Source organism: Megalops cyprinoides, chromosome 3 (assembly GCF_013368585.1).
Source record: "Megalops cyprinoides isolate fMegCyp1 chromosome 3, fMegCyp1.pri, whole genome shotgun sequence".
NCBI lineage: Eukaryota > Metazoa > Chordata > Actinopteri > Elopiformes > Megalopidae > Megalops > Megalops cyprinoides.
In genome coordinates, this window is record NC_050585.1 from 11,255,199 (window position 1) to 11,276,703 (window position 21,505).

The 21,505-nt window shown below is 47.5% G+C and overlaps 1 protein-coding gene across 2 annotated transcripts; it reads right to left on the reverse strand.

The window, feature by feature from the left end:
• Positions 1-335: 335 nt before the first annotated feature.
• vps37d (VPS37D subunit of ESCRT-I) lies at positions 336-21,056 on the reverse strand. 2 transcript variants are annotated; one of them, XM_036524677.1, is made up of 4 exons: positions 20,777-21,056; positions 11,289-11,454; positions 3,747-3,829; positions 336-1,407 (listed from the first exon to the last, which is right to left on the reverse strand). In XM_036524677.1, the coding sequence occupies exons 1-4, from the start codon at positions 20,897-20,899 to the stop codon at positions 904-906; spliced, it is 876 nt and encodes a 291-aa protein (XP_036380570.1). In that variant the 5' UTR covers positions 20,900-21,056; the 3' UTR covers positions 336-903. The 2 variants fall into 2 exon arrangements, with proteins under 2 accessions (XP_036380570.1, XP_036380568.1); XM_036524675.1 differs by having other exon boundaries at positions 11,289-11,460.
• Between the last annotated feature and the right edge of the window lie 449 nt (positions 21,057-21,505).

Below are 21,505 nucleotides of genomic sequence, written 5' to 3' on the forward strand. Positions count from 1 at the left end.
GATCAGCTTAAGCTGGGGAATATACTGATCCTCGAAAAACTCATTCCTACTCGGGACATGTTCCAAAGCCAACAACAGTAACATGTTCCGAATCTACAGACTCAGCTATAATATTAATAATGAAAGTCCAACTGATAACAATATATTTGTGAAGTCTGAACAAACAGAATTGTTTTCAGTGTATGTCTACCAGCTGTATAAATAATAAATATTGAATCAGCTGCACTCCATACACGTAATAAAAAATCTGTGAGAGAAGTTTGATTGCCAAAGCACTCGCATGCTCTTTGTTCTTTGCAAACGTCTCACTACGATGTGTTTTGTGTTTGGGCGTTCGTGAGCATGGCTCAGAAACAGCAGCGTGGAGGTGTGTAAACATGACGTTTGGCAGTCTTATGCTGCAGCTGCAGCGAACGCACGATGAAGTACAAAACTCAGAACTCGTTTTTGGGTTGACGATAAACACCATGATTTGGACTTTATTAATTCATCGACACCAAAACAAAACAAATGAGCCATTTCAGAAACCCAGCCGCTCTCACGTACGCGGAGAGAGAGCGGCTCCTCCCAGCCCGCGAGGTCTCCAGCAGCACCTGCAGCGCAGAGCGGGGCCTGGTACAGCCTCGCTGCACCCGCCAATCCATTACGCCCCGACAGCGTGACATTCCAGGAGAATAAAACGTCCACAAGAGTTATGTTCCGTGTCCCTCCTGCCTCACTGGCACGGCTGTAGCTACATTTGCGCGGTACTTTATGGCTTCTGATCAACTCCCTTTTGAGCATGTTAATATGTCTTATGGGCGGCTGGCTGTTTTTCTGATCGAAATGAGAAGGCCTCGAGCAGTCTCTGCGTCCGTGGGAACTCGGTAACGTGCACCGTTCCCGGAGGGCCCCGCGGCGGCATTATCGAAACGGAGGCTCCGGCTGCTGCTGGTTGGGCCTGTAGAGCTGCTGTAACCGCACCGGCCTGGCGGGCCAGCCGGGGAGCTGTCCGATCACTCTGAGGCCCACCGGCTGGCCGGGGCAGGAGTGCGGAGCGCCGGAACCCAGGGCGTGCGGCTGGCCCGGCTGGTTGTCCAGGGGAGGTAGGCTCGAGGCGTGGGCCAGGGCGGAGGCGGAGGAGAGCGGGCAGTGAGGCAGAATGATGGCGGGCGTGAGGCCGTAGCGGAGCTGAAACATGCGGGGCGGGCCCTGGGCCACGAAGCCGTTGGGCCGCGGCTCCTGCTTCTCCGCCTTCCTCTCCTCCTCGGCCTCCTTGTGCTTCCTGAGGCTGCGCTCGGATCGGTTGAACTCCTGCATTTTTTCAGCCTGAGCGCGGCGGATGTGGTAGACCTTCCTGGAGCTCTGGAAGGAATCCAGGAACGCCTCCAGGGGAACCTGGCCCTCCATGAACCTCTCCAGGAGATCCTGCAAACCCGGACGACAAATAAACAGGTATCAGGGGGCGGGAAGCCAAACGCAGCAAACAAGTCTGTGAGAACTCCAAGACGTCTCCTTCAGTTTCACATGCACAGTTCATTTCTGCACTGACCTGATCTCCATGTCACTTCAATCACCCCGTAAATGTGTTAAGATGAAATTACTAAGGCTTATTTTATAGAGGGCACACCGTTTCTCTTAAAAGTTACTGACCACACGGGAACAAATAGAGAAACAGGAACTCGATACGGCGGATCATTAACTTTGCAAGAACACAGACGGCGTATGTCAGATGAAAGGACGCGATTGCTGACTTTGATTTCCAGCAGGAAATACCAAGTGCGCTACGCAGCCCTGCTGTGCTGAGCAAACAGTAGGCGCAAAGCCCCGATGAAATATACATGGCTCTGTGGTTTCCAGTCAAATCCGATGAACCCGATCTGTCTGGATGCGTCCCGGGTCAGGGGGGAGCAGGTGGTTGCCCCTGGTCTGCCCCGCTATGGGGGAGTGAATAATTAATGACGGTCGTGTCTTTAGCACTCCGAACGCATCTACGCCGCATGAGCGGACCCGGAGCAGTGGGGTAGCTGTAAATTAAGAGCGCCAGACAAAGGCCACCTGTCTTCATGCTTACTCGCAACGGGGCTCGGCCGCCGCCCTCTATCTCACACCGAAGCGGCCCAGGAGATCGGCGTCCCCACGGCCCCAACATGGCGTCATGAATTTTACAGCTCGCAGCTGCAGCAAATGCAATATTATCATATATTACCTCTGGCACTCTCGTTGCAATGTGGCGGTTTAAATGGGGAGGCAATAAAGATATTAATGCGGAGCAATAAGTAAAAGCACTCAAGAGAGTGTGCGCGGGCGGAATTAAGGGTTCGATTATAACGGCCTGTCCTTTGGTGTAACTGGCCCGGTTCATCCATCTAATAAACAAATGCATTGCACCGCCATTTTCCGAAGGACTGGCGTCGTTTCACTGCTTGGTGACAGCCAGCACTGAGCTGCAGCACAGCTATTGCGAGGATAGCGCTGATCAATCAGGCCTCCTCAGCCTAATGACTTAAAGCCACGAGTCCACCCATCAGGGCTGTGTGCGAGGTGGAGGGAAAGTTGCTAACAAGCCCGACAACCTTACACAAATAAATCTGCCGAATCCAGAAGTAGGGGGGAGGTAACAAGCACACTCTGATTTTAATTCCCGAAACGTTCTCACTCTACCCCGTTAAACATCAAGCTCGTTTTGCAAGAGGGGTCACCTAATGAATGTTTGTGAGCACTGTGACACAAACAAACAACAACAACAACAAAACCTGACCCAATTGATTAAGCTTGCGTTAGATGCAATGTGCTGTCAGGTGTCGTATAACAACACCGAACACTGCATTACAGCATGTTCCAGTCATCCGTGGGTGCTCCCGGGACATTTTTAAGCAAACACTCCGGAAAGCTGATAGCGCACGTTGGTGAGTGTTAAGACATGAGAGCTGAGAGGAGAGAGCTAAACACAAATGAGGCTGTAATGCATGTACTTATGCTTTAAGTGCTCTGTCTTTTACATTTAACATTCTAGGCGTTGCCCTGAAAGGATCTCTCTCTTTCTCTCTCACACACACACATACACACGCACGCACGCACGCACACACACATCTTAGAGGCAACATTACGTTTAAATGTATAGAAATTCTAACTGTGCACATGGTCAATTCAATAAATTCTGAGCAGTTCAATGGGCGTTATTAATTAAAAGTGAGTGTGGGTGTGTGAGTGGATGGAGTGGGAGTGGAGCTTGCACTTGGATAGTGATTACTCTTTTTGCTGCCAAATGACTTCAGCCCCATTACCTCTCATTTCTCATTTTAACGCATGGGCTGTCCATTGATTTAACTATTGATTGAATTTCAGCCCATCCATCGCTGATCTCGGTATTTCTCTTTGATAATCAATAAAACTATTATGCAAATATATTGCACACTAAATTCAATCTTGGTCTCGGTAATACAGGATATTTGTTTTTTGCCATATGCTCCTTTCCAATTAAGAAAATGAGATTCCTTTTCACTTTAAAGAAGCCACCAGCCCGTGACACTGCATGCAGTCTTCAGGGCTTCACTGGTTTACATATCAAAGTGTGGGATTCTCAAGTGGATTCCAACTACAACATAATGTGTTCGGTTTTGTAATCAAGTATTACAGTACTGCAGTGGCTGCTGAGAGGCAAGAGCCACTGACAATAGAGCAATATAATTACATTCTGTAGCTACTGCAAGTCTTCCAAGTAACATCAAAGAGCAAGTGAGGCAAGGAGCAAGCTGTGGATTTACCTCGGATTCCTCCTCAGCGCGGGCAACCTCTTCCTGGAGGAGGTTCTGGGCCGTCTGGGGGCTATGCTTCTCTGTGTAGGCCTCTGTGAAAACACAGCAATATCAGATGGGATCATCAGGCTATACAGAAACACACTCAACACCACAACATTACTTGAAGGGAAGGGTACACATTCAGTGCAACTGCCATGTGAAGTTTTCCCATTCTTACACAGACTGTTTCTTTTATTTTAATAACTGCTGAACTAGTTACATTGAGCAGAAATCTTAAATTTGGCAGACTTAAATTTAGCACTCAGAGTGATTTCTGTTGGATGCTGTGATGACATGTGACATTCATGTGTGGCCGAGGTGCAGCTGTGAAGGACAAGCTAGAGCAGAACAGCGGAAACATGGGTTGAGTTAACAGCTGGGAAGTGATGTCATACTTGACATTCTTGGGGTCACGAGGGGGGGCCAGCATTAAGGGATAGGGGAAACAGCCCAGATCCTGGGAACAATGTCTCAAGGCATTCCTCTCAGCTAGCACATCCTCGTTGCCTCTGTGATCACAGAAAAGCCTCTCCGTGAACCAGAAAGGGTTCCGCGACACACTGGCTCCGTGCACTCCCTTATAGTGTCGTTGCCGGCCCCGAGGGCAGGGCAGGAAGCAATCACTTTCCATTAGCTCTACCCAGCTGTGAAAAACGGGCCCTGTCCCTCGAAGAGCGGCTCCGTGGTCGCCATGGAAACGCTGCCGCCGTGCGCACGGGAACGGCTGTGACCGCCGGGCAGCGCGGCCATTAAAAGCCTGCGCTCGGGAGCGCTCGGAGCAGCAGAAGGTCAGCGTGGTGACGCGGCCTCTGCCTCGGCGAGGACAGCCCGGGCTCTCAGACTCACATCAACACAGCCAGAGCGGGAGGCACGCCAGGGCATGCCCCACAGAGGCACGCATCAGTTGCCAGCAGCACACTCCTAATTGGCCCTGTGCTTTACTGCCGTTTCGTTTAGTTTTATTTAGCTTAGTTCTCTTAGGGCCAATCTCACAACTGTATGACTTCTGCATGTGCCAGCAGTGTGTGCCCACTGACTGACTCATGGTACATCACACTAAAACAAATGTAAATGTAAATATTTTTCCATCAATGCTACTATTTTTTAGTCATATTCAATTAATTTACTCCTGGAGCAGGAGTTATTCTGAAAATACAGCCTCAGACACTGATCATACCTGACTGTTGGCAGCACACTATTGTTGCCTTCACCAACCCGAGCCACGTGGACACCAGGACATGAATAATCCAGCCCCGCTTTTAGTTCTGGTTTTGCAGATCGCTTTGTGCGTGCGTGTACCTCCGGATCCCTGGAGCTCCCGCGGACCGCAGCGAGAAGGCCGTGCCACGCGACTGAACCCGCTCCCGAGATGATGGAGGCATAACGTGGGGCGACAGACAGCCAAACAAACACTTTGGAAAACAGCTGCGAGTGACCTACATTTGGGGGAAGAAATAATGCAGCCCGCCTGGAGGCGAGAGCGCCACGAGCAGGCCTCTATGTTTGTGAGGGGGGGGGGGGGGGCGGCAGGGGCATCTGGGAAATGAGAGGTCACCCCTGACACATCTGCGGACACCGCTGCTGTCCCACCGCTGTCACTAAGCGCAACTGCTTCATTTCCTGAGATCGGGTGGGCGTTTCTGAAACCTGGGCCTCTGCAGAGACTGAGGGGCTGAGGTAAACCACAGCAAAGAAACAACACCAGATAACACACCCAACACACCGGCTAATGCAGCTTGGCAAGGTATGGCTGAGGAAAAAAAAAACACACACACACACACACACACTCTGAGCTTCCAGTCCGATCAAGCCTCTTGAATCAATTTACATTTTGGCCAGTGGCATTTTCACAGACGAAGACGGGTGGTAGATTTACGAGCCGAACAATAGCGGGAGAACATTTACAGAATTTCGATTAGCTTTGCAGTCCCTTGCAGGCGAAACGCAACTCGCAGGGAGCTCTGCAGAGCCCCCTTGCTACAACTGCAGCCATTATGCGTTAGAAAGTCCTCTGCCGGTGTCAAGTGAGGATGACAGCAAGTGCCAGTTTGCATTCCGACAGCAGACGCTGGTGATAAACTACTGCCGACACCACCTCCTGCTGAGGCAGTGGCTGAGACACCGTTTTATTGTTTGAGCGCTCAAACGGGGAGATAAGAAGGTACGAGGCCAGCACCCGCCCATTGTGAGCACGTACAGAAGCATCTCAAATTGAAGCATTTAATCTATGATGACGACTCCTCTGTGGGGAGAATACGGTTTTAATTACTATGATTAGTGAATTCAATACCGCTAACACACGTGAGTGTGCACCATCACAGAGCTGTAGACAATGCAGCTACTTATACAGCATTCAGCTCAAAGCTGCAAGCGAGTACGCAGCCTCAGACACCAGTATGCCCAATGGTAAGCCTGTGGAACAGTTACAGCTGATACGTATTTTCAAGTGAGACCCAAGATGAGTTAGGAAATAGCTTGTATGACCTATGAGTTAGTATGTTGGCCTTATTGCAGGGGGGTGATTGTGTGGGTCCCTCAGCATCCTGCTAGCTGGCTGGCTGATGTGCGGTTTATGCCCAGTGCTCAAGAACCAAGTCGCAGGTGGGCGCACAGTTCACAATGTCTCTTTTCAAATTAAGTCAGGGGAAATGACAGACACAAAGTCACAAAGCCTGTACCAGCCTGACACATAAGCTTCAGAGACACTCTGAGACCAAGCGCGTCCCCCCACCCCCACATACCCACACCCACACACGCACACACACACACACGCAAGCACATCCTGTCAAAAATGAGGTTGTTCTCTGTGGTGTCTTACTAGGAAGACACTGACTGCTTTCCTGTCACCACAGAACAAAATATCCTCACATTATCACAGATGATAATACGTGAATGTTCTTTTTCTGGATATTTCTGCTTTTTGTCACAGCGGTTACATCCCTCATACATGCTTTGTTGTGCTTTCTGCTGCCAAGTTCGCTAGCCTAACAAGTCTGGCATCTTTACAAGCCGTTTGTGCGGCAGAATGGGCAGGAAAGACTGCAAAAGCAGCCCCTTGCAACCTGATTTCGGCTGACTGCCGGTGCGATTTCCCCCCGCAAACGCGAGGAGACAAAGTGAGAGATGATATGAAAGCCGCGCCCGCCCCGGGGCAGACAACGAGAGGCTGCGCACATGGAGCTCCAGTCTGTGTGAGAAACCCATTTCGGCTCAGCGGCGGGTCTCCCCTCAGGTCTGCAGCAGCGAGCGGCGGGAACCGCGCCTCAACACTTCTTAAACATAAAGTGAGGTCGGGAGGCGATTCCAGCGTGAAATATGACACCACCCACCAGAACGGACGAAATTCGCAAGTGTGTAGCTCATGTCTCAGGGCGAGTGTTCTTTTATAGAAAGTTCATGGACTGTTCTCATATGAATAACTGACTGCACTCCGATATGCATTTACAAGCCTTCTTTATACATTTGAAAGCTGAACGCACAAAATGGATCATATAACAAAACTGCTGCAGTATTAGGTGTGGCAAAGCTGACCGGTTGGACTAGACAGGCGATCAGATAACCTAACACATGTTACTTGTGCGTATTAGTAGCTCTAAATTTTGTTGTAGTGCTGTATGCTCTGCATCACACTCATTGTTGTACATTCAAACTGATCTGAACCAGATATACTGCACACATCCTCAGTCTGTGGCTTTTCGAGGCTCTCTCACCACATCGTATCCTTACAACATACGTGACAATAGTACTAAAGATGCATATGTTTACGTCAAAGATCTGTTAAAAAGTGTTGTTTGTAGTTCAAGAGTTTTATCCGCTCAACCTGAGAATCTTATTTACTGCGCAGTATCACAGCTTCCCAGGAAGATTTAATTATTAACATTACTTCACAGAACATTGAGTTTGTGTACCATCTGAATCATTTATAAAAAATATTATGTGCTTTTCTTGAGATCTCCATTTGAAGAACATGTTCCCAACACACTCAAGAGGACTCGATGTACAATATGAAACTATAACATAGAAGGAATGTCAAATATGTGTACTGTATATTTAACACGTATTAACTATTAACTATTAACACAAAGTTTTAGGTATTTTTGCAAGATGTATCACTACATTCTATTGATTCTACAATAAATAAAATCACACAGGAGAGTGGCAATGATTTATCTACTTTCATGAATGACACCTCAGATATCTCTCTCTTATGTTTTTATTTGCATATTTTAATGTATATTACCTTCCCTAAGGGTTAAATCTGGCCTGGCCTATATTAGCTCTCTGATTTCCAGCAGGCAGTGGACAAAAACCTGCAAGGGGCCCGTTCTCACACTGAGTGGTTAAGCCTGGTGTTAGGGACCACAGCTGGAGTTCAATAGCCTTAATCCGAATTTGACAACAACCTCCTCCCTGCCCCCTTCAAGTGCACCCACACATCCATGCTGTAGAGGAAACATGCACCCTGTTAATTACCAACTCTCCCACCAGTAAAATCTTTCCCACACACACAGCCAGTGTCTGGCTGCGTATCTGTCTAAGCTGAGAGTATGTGCGCAGTAATTGAAACGGAGTGCTTCATGGTTTCGGAGAGGGGACTTTATCTCCCCGGGGCTTTCTCTTGGCGTTTGCTCTCCCGACGGCCCGATCTCCCCACCCACGGCCCTCCATTGTCACGGCTCCATATGGTGACACTACGCCCGCGTACTTCTCTCAAGCTGAGAGCGCGGGAGGGCCCCTCTTTCTCCACAGGGGGTAGAGCTTCCTGTCAGCGTGGCACTGCCCTGTTAGGGCAGGGACCATCGACATTGTCAGACAGTCCGACCACTGCTTTTAAGGCGGTCTGCTTTTAATGGCGCTCTTTTGGCTTGCTGTTTTTTTTCAGCTTTCTAAGATGAACTGCTCCCATTTTCACACACAGTGCATTCAAGGCTTAAGTTTCTTAGTACAAACCACTACAACAGAAACCTGAGCCTAAGACTCAGTGTGAACTCGATGTACAAACACATGCACCAGCGCACACACAATGAAATGTGTGCACCTCTCATTTGCTGGCCCATGGATGTGATTAATAGCTTTCGTTGCTGAGAGTTGGCTGGGGGTGGAGTATATCGTACAAGGTAATGGATACTGTGTTACTGATGATTCACTATCCTCAAAAAAAGTATTCAGTGACCTTCCACAGAGCTTTCGTGTGTTACTCCGCAGGGCCTGCACAGGAAATGACAGTCAGTAAAGAATTCTAGACAGTTCATGGCCCTGAGTGTGGAAACTTGTAGGCTTGTATGGCTCTCTCTCCTCGGCTCAAGGAAGCTAACGAACTTCCTCTGCCCAGTGCGGGCCACGCTTCCTACCTTGGGAACACTGAGGCTCTGGCCACATTCCATGCTAATATCTTCCATCTCTCAACAAGTCAAGTTACGCAACTGCTCGGCACAGTAAGCCAGGACACACAAGGACCCTTCCCCCTGCCCCCAACTCCCCCCCCCCCCCCCCACCCCGCAGGCTGTGGAATTCAACCTTTTTTCACCTTCTTTCTCGCCAGATGAGAATCAGATGTTTGTGGAGGACGGAACTCCCCGCCCATCCTGCCTGACGCTACGGCCGCGCTGCCTGGATACCGTGACAGGAAGGCTAACATTCCGCCCTCCATCCATCACCGGACAGTGACAAAGGGAGTGGCGCCCCTTCCCGCGGGGAGATGATCCCCCGGCGTAGCACGCTGGCGGTTGGTATTCCCATCGCAGAGCCACTGCTCTGCTGGAGTGTTTAACCAGAGCTATCGCATTTCCGCCGAAGCTCTTTTGTCGTCCCTAACACTGAGGCGCCCCACCCCGTTAGGGGACCCGCAAGAGCTCCACTTCCGGCTGCTGTTTGTTTCGACCAACCCCCCCCCCCCCCCCACCCCCTATCCATTTGTGGCTTGGCGCACATGTGCAGGCTGAGGGCATTCTGAGGGGTGGGCCCATTTGAAAAAACTTCAGGCGTAATTCTGCAATAATGTGAAACTTGCCCTTTTTTGAGAACAAGCTGTTCGTAGGGGGGGAACAGACAAAGGCTCTTTCAGATGGATTTGTTATGCCGGGCAGGTTGTGCAACAGTGGGGAGGGGTGAAGCAAGAGTCAACAAATAATTCATATCTCGCAGTCTGGATGTGGAAAGGCTGGGAGGGCCGCGATCCCCCTACTCGGCCCCCACGTCGAGAGCATACATTAATGCACCTGGGAGGCTCAGAGCTAATCTGAGGCGATGTACCACTCTCCACGCCTGCATTTCCATATCCTAAATCATTCATACATGAAGCACGGAGCTGGGGGTGTTAAAGATCCATTTGGAGTTCAAACGGAGATTTCTGTTTCAAAGAACGGTGGAACTCCGAATTCCTGAATTCCCCCTTTCCATGTCCCTGGAGGATGGCCGCCTCGCCGCATCTAATAAAGACCTTTTGTTTTCCGGGCCGACGCGCGGCCAGACAAAGTGGGGCGAGCCAGCAGACAACTGCACGGTTATGCAAAGCCTAAGAGGATTGAGCGCTTGCTTTCCGGACGCTGCGGTTTTCTGCCTGCTTCTCGACTTCACTGACGTTCACTTCTTGAGAGGCATTTTTTTCCGGATCATATTTTACTTATTTATTTAATTGTGAGACAGCTTAATTGATGGGGACTGACTAAACTCTAGGAGCGTGTGGTTTTCCAAACCCCCGAGAAGGCCAATGAAACGCCATGAGAAAATGGTGGGCCTCACGCGTTCCCTCTAAAGGCACAGGAAGGGACACAAAAACATCTAGCGAGGCGGTCTGAGCCAGATAGCAATGAAAACTGCTCCGCTAACATCTTGCGTCTGTTTGGAAACCTGATCGACATCCCTGTTCATGCAGTCGACAGCGGTTATTCTTGGCTGGCGCTGAAAGGGAAACGGGAAGACCAGGTGGGAACCTCTTGCCCTCTGTTCAGCCCTCTGGGACCCGAGTGCTTGGCTACGCCCATCATTGTCACCTTTTTAGATGGGGAGGGGCAGGGATGGGGGATAGTCCAGGACCGGATTTAACCTGAGCCAGACCCACTCTGCTACAGGAGGACGCTGCTGTCAGATGACAATGGGAACAGAGGTCACAGCGCTGCTGACTGCTTAGTCTCATGAACGAGATACAGCGGGTGACGGGGCATGTTGTTGTGGAACGTTATTGCTCACTGGAGCGGAGATATCATCATCACAGCACACGCCCTGCAGTGTTCTGATGCTATTATTAAGCTTACACAGGACTTGAAAGCTAAATCCAAAATAGCTCGGCTTAAAGAAGCCGAGCAGGCTTTTCAAAGTCTCGTAAATCAACACGATCTGTTACGGGGCACGCCGAGAGTAAGGCGGACCCCTCCTGAATTATTCCCACCTATCAGATTCCGTATCTGGAGTGACCACTCTGTCATGTCCCGGTGTGCGTGGATGACCCTTTCACTGGACCCCCACCCCCCTCCCTTTCTGTCCTGTTTTCACTGAGGCGTCATGACTCACCGAGTTGCCTCTGTTTCTCCTGGCAGGCGGCGCTCAGCCTCTCCAGCTCCTGGTACTTCTCAGCCAATTGCAGCTTGCCGTTCTGGAGGCGTGGCCGTCGGGACAGGCTCTCTTCGGCCAGGCTGCGATTGGTGGTCAGCAGGGTCTCGCGGTCCACCTGCAGCTCCTGAAACTGCACATAAGGGCAGGCAGAGTCAGACTCTAACTCTTCTGTTGCCATGGCGGGTTTGTCACACAATGAAGCTGACAACTACTGATAGCTTGCATTGGGGTGTTAAAGTGCCCCATGTTAAGAACTGCAGTGTATTGGGAGAGGTCAAACAGAAAGCTAGCCATGTTTCCTATAAACATAGTTTACTGCACAACAAAGCTGAAAACTACTAATCCTTTCCACTGTGGGGGGTGGAAAGTGCTCTCCCCTCCCCTTTAAGAATTACAGTAAGTATGAAAAGGTTGAACAGAAAGCCCAGCTGTGGTTCCTATCTCTGTTCGTGCATGACCACAGAGTAACACACTGCTCCACTGAACAACAAAGATTCACACACAGCAACTTGGAAAAGTTGGCAGCGAGGTGGGAAACTGTATGTACCAGTTGCACTTAGCCTGCACTGTCAGATTTCCATATTCTCCCTCCGTGGAGACTTAGTGTTCTTGCTAATCATTTTCTCAGCGCTGAACCCTCACAGAAAAACAGCACCATGCAACAGTTCTCAAGCAACACTGCGCTCAAGGTCAATCCACAAAAGCCAGGAAATGCCGGAGCGTTCAGATCTGGCCATGCAATTCATCGCACATCTCAAGAATGATTGGACCGGGGGGGTTTAGAATGGAGATGTGCCCTCAACATGTGTTATAAATGGAACTCCATGGCCAACAATGCCTTATGTGACAATGACTTACAGCAGCAGATTTTTTTTTCTTTTCATTCCCTGGAAAATTCAGTCCATCAGGTCATGAGCAAGCTGGCTACTGCTTGGGGCTTAGTCACCATGGCAAATAAGAATCCCGCGTATGAAACAGCAACAGAGTCACGCAGAGCCCAAACCAAGTGAGCAACAAGTACGAAATCCAAAATGACAGCGGAATGCGGCTAATATATGGGCCACTCCTTAAACTCCTTAAATTGCCCTTTGACAATGAACTGCCCATCTGGCCGTGAAAAATGTACATCCTTCCCCACATGCCTTTACCTTGAAACATACCAACTGTAACTTAAAGAGGAAAGCAAAATGCAGAGAAGTAACCAATGAGAGCTGAACCAGGAAAGACTGACTTTGTGTCGTTGGTCGGGTAGCAAAGGGTGAGTACAGTATCTGGCCAGTGATTGGCACCATGTTCCCCATGGCTGACATGACATATCCTGTGGCTTTGGCACACTCTCCAGGCGTTAACTGTCGATGACTTGGCGCTGGTGGGGCTGTGCCCTGCTCGCTAATTCACAGCTCAGGCTTTGTAATTTGTTCAAAACCCAAAACTCAGGGCACAGTCAGCCGATCTGTTATTCTTCTTTCAAGAGTCCACACCACAAGCAAGTAAATAGAAATACCACACTGCAATATACTACTGGCTAGAGTTACACAGGCCTGCACTTAAAAAAATAAATGTAAAATCAGTGTAGCGACGAGATTCACGTATAGATACGCTAAGATTAATATGCTTTGACCGGATATGACACACCAATCGAAATGGGAAATGAGGCAACGGTGAATGAGGTGTGGCGACGGTGGGGCCCACTTCAGATGAACTGGGGCGTGCTCGGCACCTCGACTTTGGGGGAAGAAGTTGCAGCCAACCACAGAAGGCGGGCCTAATGAAGCGTCAAGCCGGCATGCCACGCGTCACTGAGGACCCCGATGAGAAAAACACAAACGCGTGAGTAAGAGTTTCTGTGGCGCGCCGGCCGCCCCCTCGCCCCGCTCGCGCCGCTTCAATGAGAAAAAGGCCGTCCTCGCAAAACGTTTCCCTGCGTCCCGCTGGAGGAGGCCCCGGCAGAGACCAGGCGCACTTCCAAAAATCTTCTGGTGGCAGCCATTCACGCCACTCCAGCATCACACGAAACCACAGACCCAAATGTTGACTTTGCGAGCAACGGTCTGAAGCCAAGGAGCATCGTGTGCTTTGTATGAATTCTCGTTTCTTTGCCCATTTTTTTTTTTTGCCCTGCATCAAAGGAGGGATACTGCTATGACAATTCAGCTGCTGCTTTAAAGTCTGAAACTTGAGAAGACTGTAAATCCGAGCTGTGCTATCCACAGCATATACTGTAAGAAGACTAACGCGCCCTTCAACCGAGGAATTCTCATTTTAGCCTATAATTCCTCGGTGAACCAAAAACATGGTCCAGATTTTCCCCACTGGGCAAACTGCTGCTTAGTTGCCTTATTTCATTATTAAAAAATGAAAACTGCCTTCTCCATTAACCAACTGCTATCACAAGACATACACTTTCTGTGTGACCGTAACTGCTTTGGATTAATTAGACTAATCAATTCAAAGGGCATCACAGGAGACAGGGTTTGCTTCTACACAAAACAGGGCTGTGTGGGCTACAGGTCTTTCATGCGTGCATATGAAAGATGCAATTACAGTTTAAGGCCTTTGTTCCAGAAGTGCTGTCTCTTTTTGTTACATCTTTAACAGATTTTTATATTGTCACTCATTTGTCCAGAAAGCAGCTGCCATAACCATCATCCAGCTGGGTTTTACCAGAGAAAATTTTAAGAAAGAAAAAAAGACTTTTCCTTTTACTGTTTGATGCACCCTGTCCAGCACTAAGTAATAGTGCTTCATCAGTCTCCTCTAATGGATGGGAACAGGCCTTGAAGTTTCCATTTTCTTATAAGGATTGCCTGACAAAACTGCACTTCCAGGAAAAAAGGAAGGATTTCTTGTTCCAGACTCAAAGCTGTTTCATTTAAATGGAGGGAGAGTGCATTAGAAACTTCAATCCCTACTTGTTATCTTTGGGAGAAGTAATTATCTGAACGAGACCGGGTTCCGGATTGGGATGTTAATTAATGCTTAACTGATTAAAAGCTTAATTCTGGAAGGAAAGAAGTTTCATACTTAAAACTGAAAGTATGTCTTCACTCTAGAGGATCTATGTTTTCCCATACACAACAAAAAATTGTATATTTTAGAGGTTTAGTCCTACATTGGTAATGCTCATTTTAACAGCTGTCCATTAACTGTACTACACAAGTAACAAATGTGTCCATGACATGTTGACGTTTTTTGTTATGGCTGATAAACAGAGGTTAAATGTTCTTAAATGATGGCAAGTTCCTAACATTATTATTAAAAGTTTGACAGATTGGACTTAAGACCAAAGTTACATGTTAACATTCACAATGGATATTTTCTTACTATCTGTATACTACTTTAATCTACTAAAAACTCACTTAGAAATTTGTCACCCATTTAATAAGTGTTTGATAGCAGCTTAAAAAGACACCCCAGGAAAAAAACTCAGCATCTGCTCAGAAATTATCAGAGCAGGACAGCCTAGGCTCCTCCTCTCCTTGTACAATAAACATATGCTCCACAAGACCAGATCCATTTTAAATGAATGGGATCATCCCCTTCTAAATGAATTTCAATTGCTCCCTTTGGGTTGACGTACAGTGCCTAAATTCAAAAGCAACAGAGCAAAGCACTGTTCCTGAGGCTATCTCACTACTCATGCCCAGTGAGAATGCTGTTACCCATCTACGATGGCTCATCAGCTTCTCCCCTCCTGCCCGTTCGTACATTCACTCATTTAGTTTCCCCCATTCGGATTTATTTATTGTACTTTTTTACGGTGGCCGTTTTACCAGGCCACAGTGCTTTTTTATTCATTTCACATTGTAGCTATTCAGCCACCATACTGCTCTGAGTCCTGGACTGAACTGCCTGTATGGATGTGCTTTTGATTTTTTTTTTTTTTTGTTTGTTTTAACATGTCTGTGTTTCACTGTACTTGCTTGTTTTTTTGTGCTGTTTTTTCCCACAATGCCACAAAACTTCTTGCCCATCAGGGACAGTAAGGATTTATTGAACTGAGCTGAACTGAAAACAAAGAGATCCTTAGCATGGCTTTTCTTTATTTTCCACAGCACATAAACGCTGAGGAGATACATTGCAGCGTCTGCCGTTTTTCAGCTCAACAGTGCATTTAAGACACACGTGGCAGCCAAGTGTCAGTTCCAGGCATACCCACCAATGCAATAACATCAGCAGGCAGAAATGCCTGCATGAGAGGCAATTAAAACAGATCTGTTTATCTCAATTCCACATCACAACTCGCAGTGTCCTGGCCTGTCCCTGCCTTCCGTTTGATGGAAATTGGCACTGACAGATCATATTAAGTATACTAGTGGGAATAAAAGAAAATACTGGGCATTTTCCCCAGGAGTTTCTGTTCACAACATTAGCCTCCTCCCATTTGGAACGGACTGATTGCTTTACAGAAAATAGACATGTGTGCCAGATTCAGCCACTCGCCTGAAGATTCACGCCGTGAGCTTCTGTATTCTGACTTGAAAAGCGAACCCCATAGATGGGACGAGCTTGCATCACGGACGTAAAATGAAAGAGTTCGGAGGACGAGCTTGCTATAATTAGCTGGGAGACCATCTAATCAGGGGTTTCTGTTAGCAGTGTATGGGTGGGGGGGGAGTCGAGGGGAGTGGGCACCTTCCCGACGGGCCTTTAATTAAAAGTTCTTCCGTACTGCGTCAGACAAGGAAAGGACAATATAAGCCTGACAATACTGAGCCTGTTTGCAAGAGGGGAAGACATTTATTCGGCACTAAATTAAGAACCCTGCTCAGAATACATATTCGCATGCAGAGCCCAGCCTAGTCCCCATGAGCCATCTTACAGTCTGCTGGTGTGAGAACACATTGTGTTTTAAACCACCAGGAAACAAACTCCATACATGAACAGAATTAAGAATCATACTGCCTGAACAGAACTAGAACATAGTCTGGCTGGTTTTCCTCAAAGCAATGATCTTATCAAAAACAAATAGCTAAGAAGATGAAAAAATGTGTAAGTGAATAAACAGGCTCAAACAAATAATTATAAAGATGTGAACTGCCCCCCTCCCTACCCCCCTGCCAAATCCCCCCCTCCATGGCCTTTCACAACAGGGTTTTTAATGAGCGCTCACAACCCAGAAAATGTAACTGTGGCTTCAGTTGGCCCATAGCTATTGACTTCACAGCAACAAATATGATCTAATTTGAGCCAGCTCTCTGGGAAGAATGTGGCTCTGAAGCATCTGACATTGAGCTGCATCAATGGTTTGGCTGTTCGCTGAGATATATCAAATCTGTCCCTGTCACATGACCACCCCGCCGATACAACAAGACGAATGACAAAAAGCGACCATTCAGCAGAACCTTTCACAGCAAAGCGTGCTCTGCTGCGTACTGCCTTTACTTAGAGCAACTAAACTAGCTACAGCTGTAGGGTACCACAAGAGATATATTTTCAGGTTACTGTCCTGTCAGTGCTGCTGGTTAACACTAATGTGCCTGAGGCTTTGGCTCTAGACAAGGGTCTCCATTCAATCCAACCGCAATGCTCTGGGTCCTTAAGTTTGAGTAGCAAATTTAATAGTGTTGTTTCTGTTTTTGTTGCTTATGCAGCATTATACGTTTGGTCACGAAGAAAAAAACTATTGCATAAGAAATAAAGAAACCAAGATTTCATTTATATTGAGATTCAGATTCAGAGATTGAGGTCCTCTGATGCGATGGAATTCTGAGGACATTTGAATGTTCTGTATTATAATCACAAGACAAGACAAAGGTCACAATATGACACATACAGGCCGACAAGGTTGCTTTTGTAGGCTCTAAATATTTCAAACAACCAAACCGAATGCGTGAGGATTATAACCTTCAGAGAGAATTTATGCTAATGCCGTTCTAAATTTGTTCAAAATGCTTTTAATGTGCTCAGAAGAGTGTTGTTGCTTATTTAGGTCTTGCTTTTCTCAGCAGTGGTACTTACCAATGCTATTGATGTTGCAGCCTTGCTTTAAGTATCCTGCTGCTCTATGAATTTTAAATGAGGATGAAATATTTAAGCACTGATGCTATATTCTATGAGAATAAGGACGTTAACATTAAGTTATGGACCTGGCTTATCCGAGGCTTTCTCCATATGTTATCCTTTCCAGGAAAGTGATTAATGCATAAGACATGTTTTTTTTCCCCGCACTTCTGAGTGTTAGTTTAAATTAGGGATGTACATCCTGTTTTTTTCCAGCATTCCTCGGGATTCTCTCGGGAAGTCCATATCTATACAAACACAGTAATACCTCTGTGTAGAGTTAAGCGTTACCAAGGCAGGGCTGTGCCATATCTGTAGCTTACAGAACACAGCTGCCCAAAGTGAACAGTCTGTCTGTCTGAAGAGACTAAACCACATCCTCAGCGGCTTGCGTCTGAGAGCGGGGAGACGCTGTTACCTCAGAGTCGCTGCCGCTCTTTTAACTGGCTTTTCACACTTCGCAGTTCAGCAGAGAACACTCGTAGTGCAATCCGAGCCGCTGCATACGGTTCTCTGGAATTTCAAACACTCGGCCAGAGGGCTGTGAAAGGGCTACGTCTGGCCTCAAACAGAGTTCCCCCTGCATTTCCTGAGACTGCAGGGACGCCGCACGCTGAAACTCCGCTCGTACAGAGCGAGTCTGAGTTGCTTACATTTCCCCCAAACAGGATTCTGAAGAATAGCCATTTCCTGTCCCAGCTGCTCCTGCCGCTGTTTATTCAGCACATGTTTTGAAACCCCTCGGGGATTTCTTTGTTTGTGAAGAACCGCTCTTAATAAACCGAGGCTGACACTGTTTACAGTTACTGGCAAACATTTGGGCATCCTCTGAGAGCAACCTGGAGACGTGCAAACGGAGCACTCAGCACAAGGGGCTTTTACACGTATGCACCAGCTTCACCCCACCCTCGGCGCCAGCAGATGTAGCACACTGAGGACTGACGTCCGCACATGGACCACGTTTTCTCATCAGCAGCAAGCATGAAAAGCACGAAGCAGAGAGCACTGCAAGATGTGCGAGCCAGCCACAGGCATTCGCACAGATAATGGTTTGTTTTCCATTTTTATTGGAAAGTATCAACCCGCAGGAATTGATTTGTGCCTTTCGGAGGGAGCCAAATAAACGTCGTCCGCTCTGGGTCGGTGGGACGGTAGAACGGGGGGGGGGGGGGGGGTTGTTGGCGGGGAGGAGCGGAGGGAGGGTTGTGCCCGGGGAATAATTGAGTGTCTTGAAAATAAGCAGCGATAACGTCCAGATGATTGTAATTGAATCCAATCAGTCACGGAGGCGCCCCCTCATTGTCACATCCCGTGCAGCCGGCGGAGGCTGATGGCCGCCACCGCCAGCTTCTGCCCGGGCGCCGGCGCTTAATTAAAAATACAAACCCGTTCAGTTAATAACCTGGCCGGGGCTTGACTGACAGGAGAGCACACCCTCCCATTTAGCGGCTTTCACTGGGCGTCCATCAGCTGCAGTGATTGAGGGGGGCTCAAAAAACACCACAGCCATCAGGTATAAACCCGCACCTCCGTGCTGTGAATCCCTGATCCGCTGATAAATGGCTGTGTGGCTGCGTGGAGAGGAGGCAGCGCAAGGGCCTGGGGTAGATTAATCTAGCAGTGTCATCACAGCCCCTTCTGAGCACATGCCCTCAGTGAGTCTGACAGGGAGCGCTCGCAGCCTCCGCTCTCCAGAGAACCATGGGTCAGAGAATGGTCACGATGACCTCAGCCTCCACTGCATGATCACATGACATTATCCATGCATATGTGGGCTGCAGGCATGCCACTGGGAGTCAGAGGGTACTCACTAGAAGCTTAATGAGTGGGATGTGTACAGATGTATGGCCTACGTGGGCAGAAAACACCCACATACGCCAGTCTGAATGGCGCTGCTGCTGCAACACTGTAAATGCATGCCTCTATTGTCTCAGGTTACATTATCCACCAGCAGATCCAGGACTGTCATTGTTCTGAAATGACTTTTCTGGCAGATGGCAACTGCGAGCAGAATGGTATAAAAACACGTAAACAACCAATCAGATTCCAAGGTTTCGGCATTGCAACCGCACATGCACGGGTGCTACGGGACATGAAACTACTGAAGGCAGAGATTGCTGAAGAGATTGTTCAGCCTGTCACACCCCTGCCACTAATCTGCGGGCTCTGTGAAACACAGCTCCTAATATACCACCATCCATTCTCATGACCGAACTGCAAAGTCCGCTCGGGAGCAAGCAACCGTTTAGGCAATGTCGCTCTGATTCATTCCCTGCAGCAGTGATGCAGCTTTCAAATCTCATGCCGGGCTGCTCCTTGGATATACTACCTGTCCCACATGAGTAACGATTTTCTCTCTGCCCAAGAACGAATGTCCTACCTGATGAGGTCCGACAAGAAGCTATTCATCATTCAACATGCCTTACTGGGATTTTTAAAGCCAAGATTACATATGCCACACAAAATCTTTCACAACTGTACAGGAGAGAAATTCACAATGCTTATACTAATAATCATTAGTATTACTTAACAATCACTGTAATGTAATGTCTACATGGCTGTGATGAAAATTGCTTGACATGTTTCCAGCCCAGCAGCCTCGTTCTAAATCACCTCTGTTGCACAACAACATTCAGTAAGTGCTTTTCTATATCCAAAGAGCTAAAATGAAAAGTTGGAGACTTCTGAAATTTAAACCATAACATTTGCAAAATAACTAAATTGCATTGGATTTTTGCATTATATAAGGCAATAGAGAACACTGCTGGCGATGTATTATGTGGCACTAGCTGTGAAGGTGGTGGAAAACACAGCTCAAATGAATGCAGGGATAGCGCTGCTGTTGCGTGTTCAAGTTTTGCAAACAAACCGCACCTGCTGCTGTCTATACACACACATACATACACACACATTATACATTATATATATATATTTTTTTTTTTAACGTGTGTGTGCGCGCGCGTGTCTACAACACCTCACTAATACCAATACTCCCCCTTTACAATACCTTACTAATTACGCACGTTTTAATGCGTTGCTAATTCACTGACAAGAAATGCTCAAAACCGTTTTGTTTTCGTATTATTTCGTCTTAACACTATTTGGGTTGGTGAGATTTCACGACACCGCATGAAAGTAATCACGCTAGCCACACATATTCACACAAACACTCATGCAATGCTTTCTGCAGCTAACAGCTTCACTTCGTACATTTATGCTGGAGGACGAAAGCGGTCATGCTCTCTATAGAAATCAACGGAGCACATTTTACCCTGTAACAAGATCGGGTGCTAGCTTCCTTGCTATGCATGTGCGGATATGTTTGATCCCTGAAAAACTAACAGAATCCAGTAGATATGACAAAATACTCGCAAGGTGACTAGCCAGTTATCTCATAACATATACGAACAGTTAATTAAAATATTAGAAGCAAAAGTAATAACCTTTTCACTGAGTCTGACGATCTGGTCCATTTTTTCCTCATCTTGTAGAAGATCTCGCAGCTCGCTGGTGTTAAAGACTCTAAACCCATCTGGGTTCGAGTTCGGGTCCCGGTTGTGGGACATTCTGATCCTTCAGGAGCGGTTCAGACGACTCTGCGTACGAGCTTGTTCGGTCTCATCCCGATCGCTGGCAGTAGTGTGCATAGCCACGAACGAAAATTGTGTTGAAGCAGACCGCGAAGTGAGAATGGCACGCCACTGTTGGCGGAGACAATGCAAGTTGCTGTGACACACCACGTTCTCTGAATGTAATCCCAGTCACGGCCACGCGGAGGCACGGTAGTGATATTATCATGCAAAACAACATGTTACTGGTACTAAATGCAATTTACCTAACTAGCTACAATCATGAAAGAGTTTTAAACTGCATCTGACTGTTGCTACGTAACGTTTTAAGGAATAAATCCAGAATAAAGTAATTCGAAATAGAATCTTTAGTTCGCCATTCAAGTGAACACACTAAAAGTACAGCAACTAGCTACCTAAGTAGGCAGTGTTTATGCTTAAGTGGACCACCAGTGTTTAAATAAGATAACATTTATGGGATTGCTATCATTATTGTTGATTTACACCGATTAAATTCCAGCAACGCCATTAGCTGTTTTTTTTTCCAACAGTTAAAACAAAGTACCCGGGCCGGCTAAATGAAATACACAACTGTGTTCCCTT

Bases quoted from the DNA above. Each gene is read 5' to 3' on its own strand.
- vps37d (XM_036524675.1), bottom strand. From the start codon at position 20,899: ATGTCCCACAACCGGGACCCGAACTCGAACCCAGATGGGTTTAGAGTC. The intron at 3,830-11,288 runs GTGAGTCATGAC...GTGTTTTCACAG, and splicing joins GGAGAAACAGAGGCAACTCG to AGGCCTACACAGAGAAGCAT. The intron at 1,408-3,746 runs GTAAATCCACAG...CCGGGTTTGCAG, and splicing joins GCGCTGAGGAGGAATCCGAG to GATCTCCTGGAGAGGTTCAT.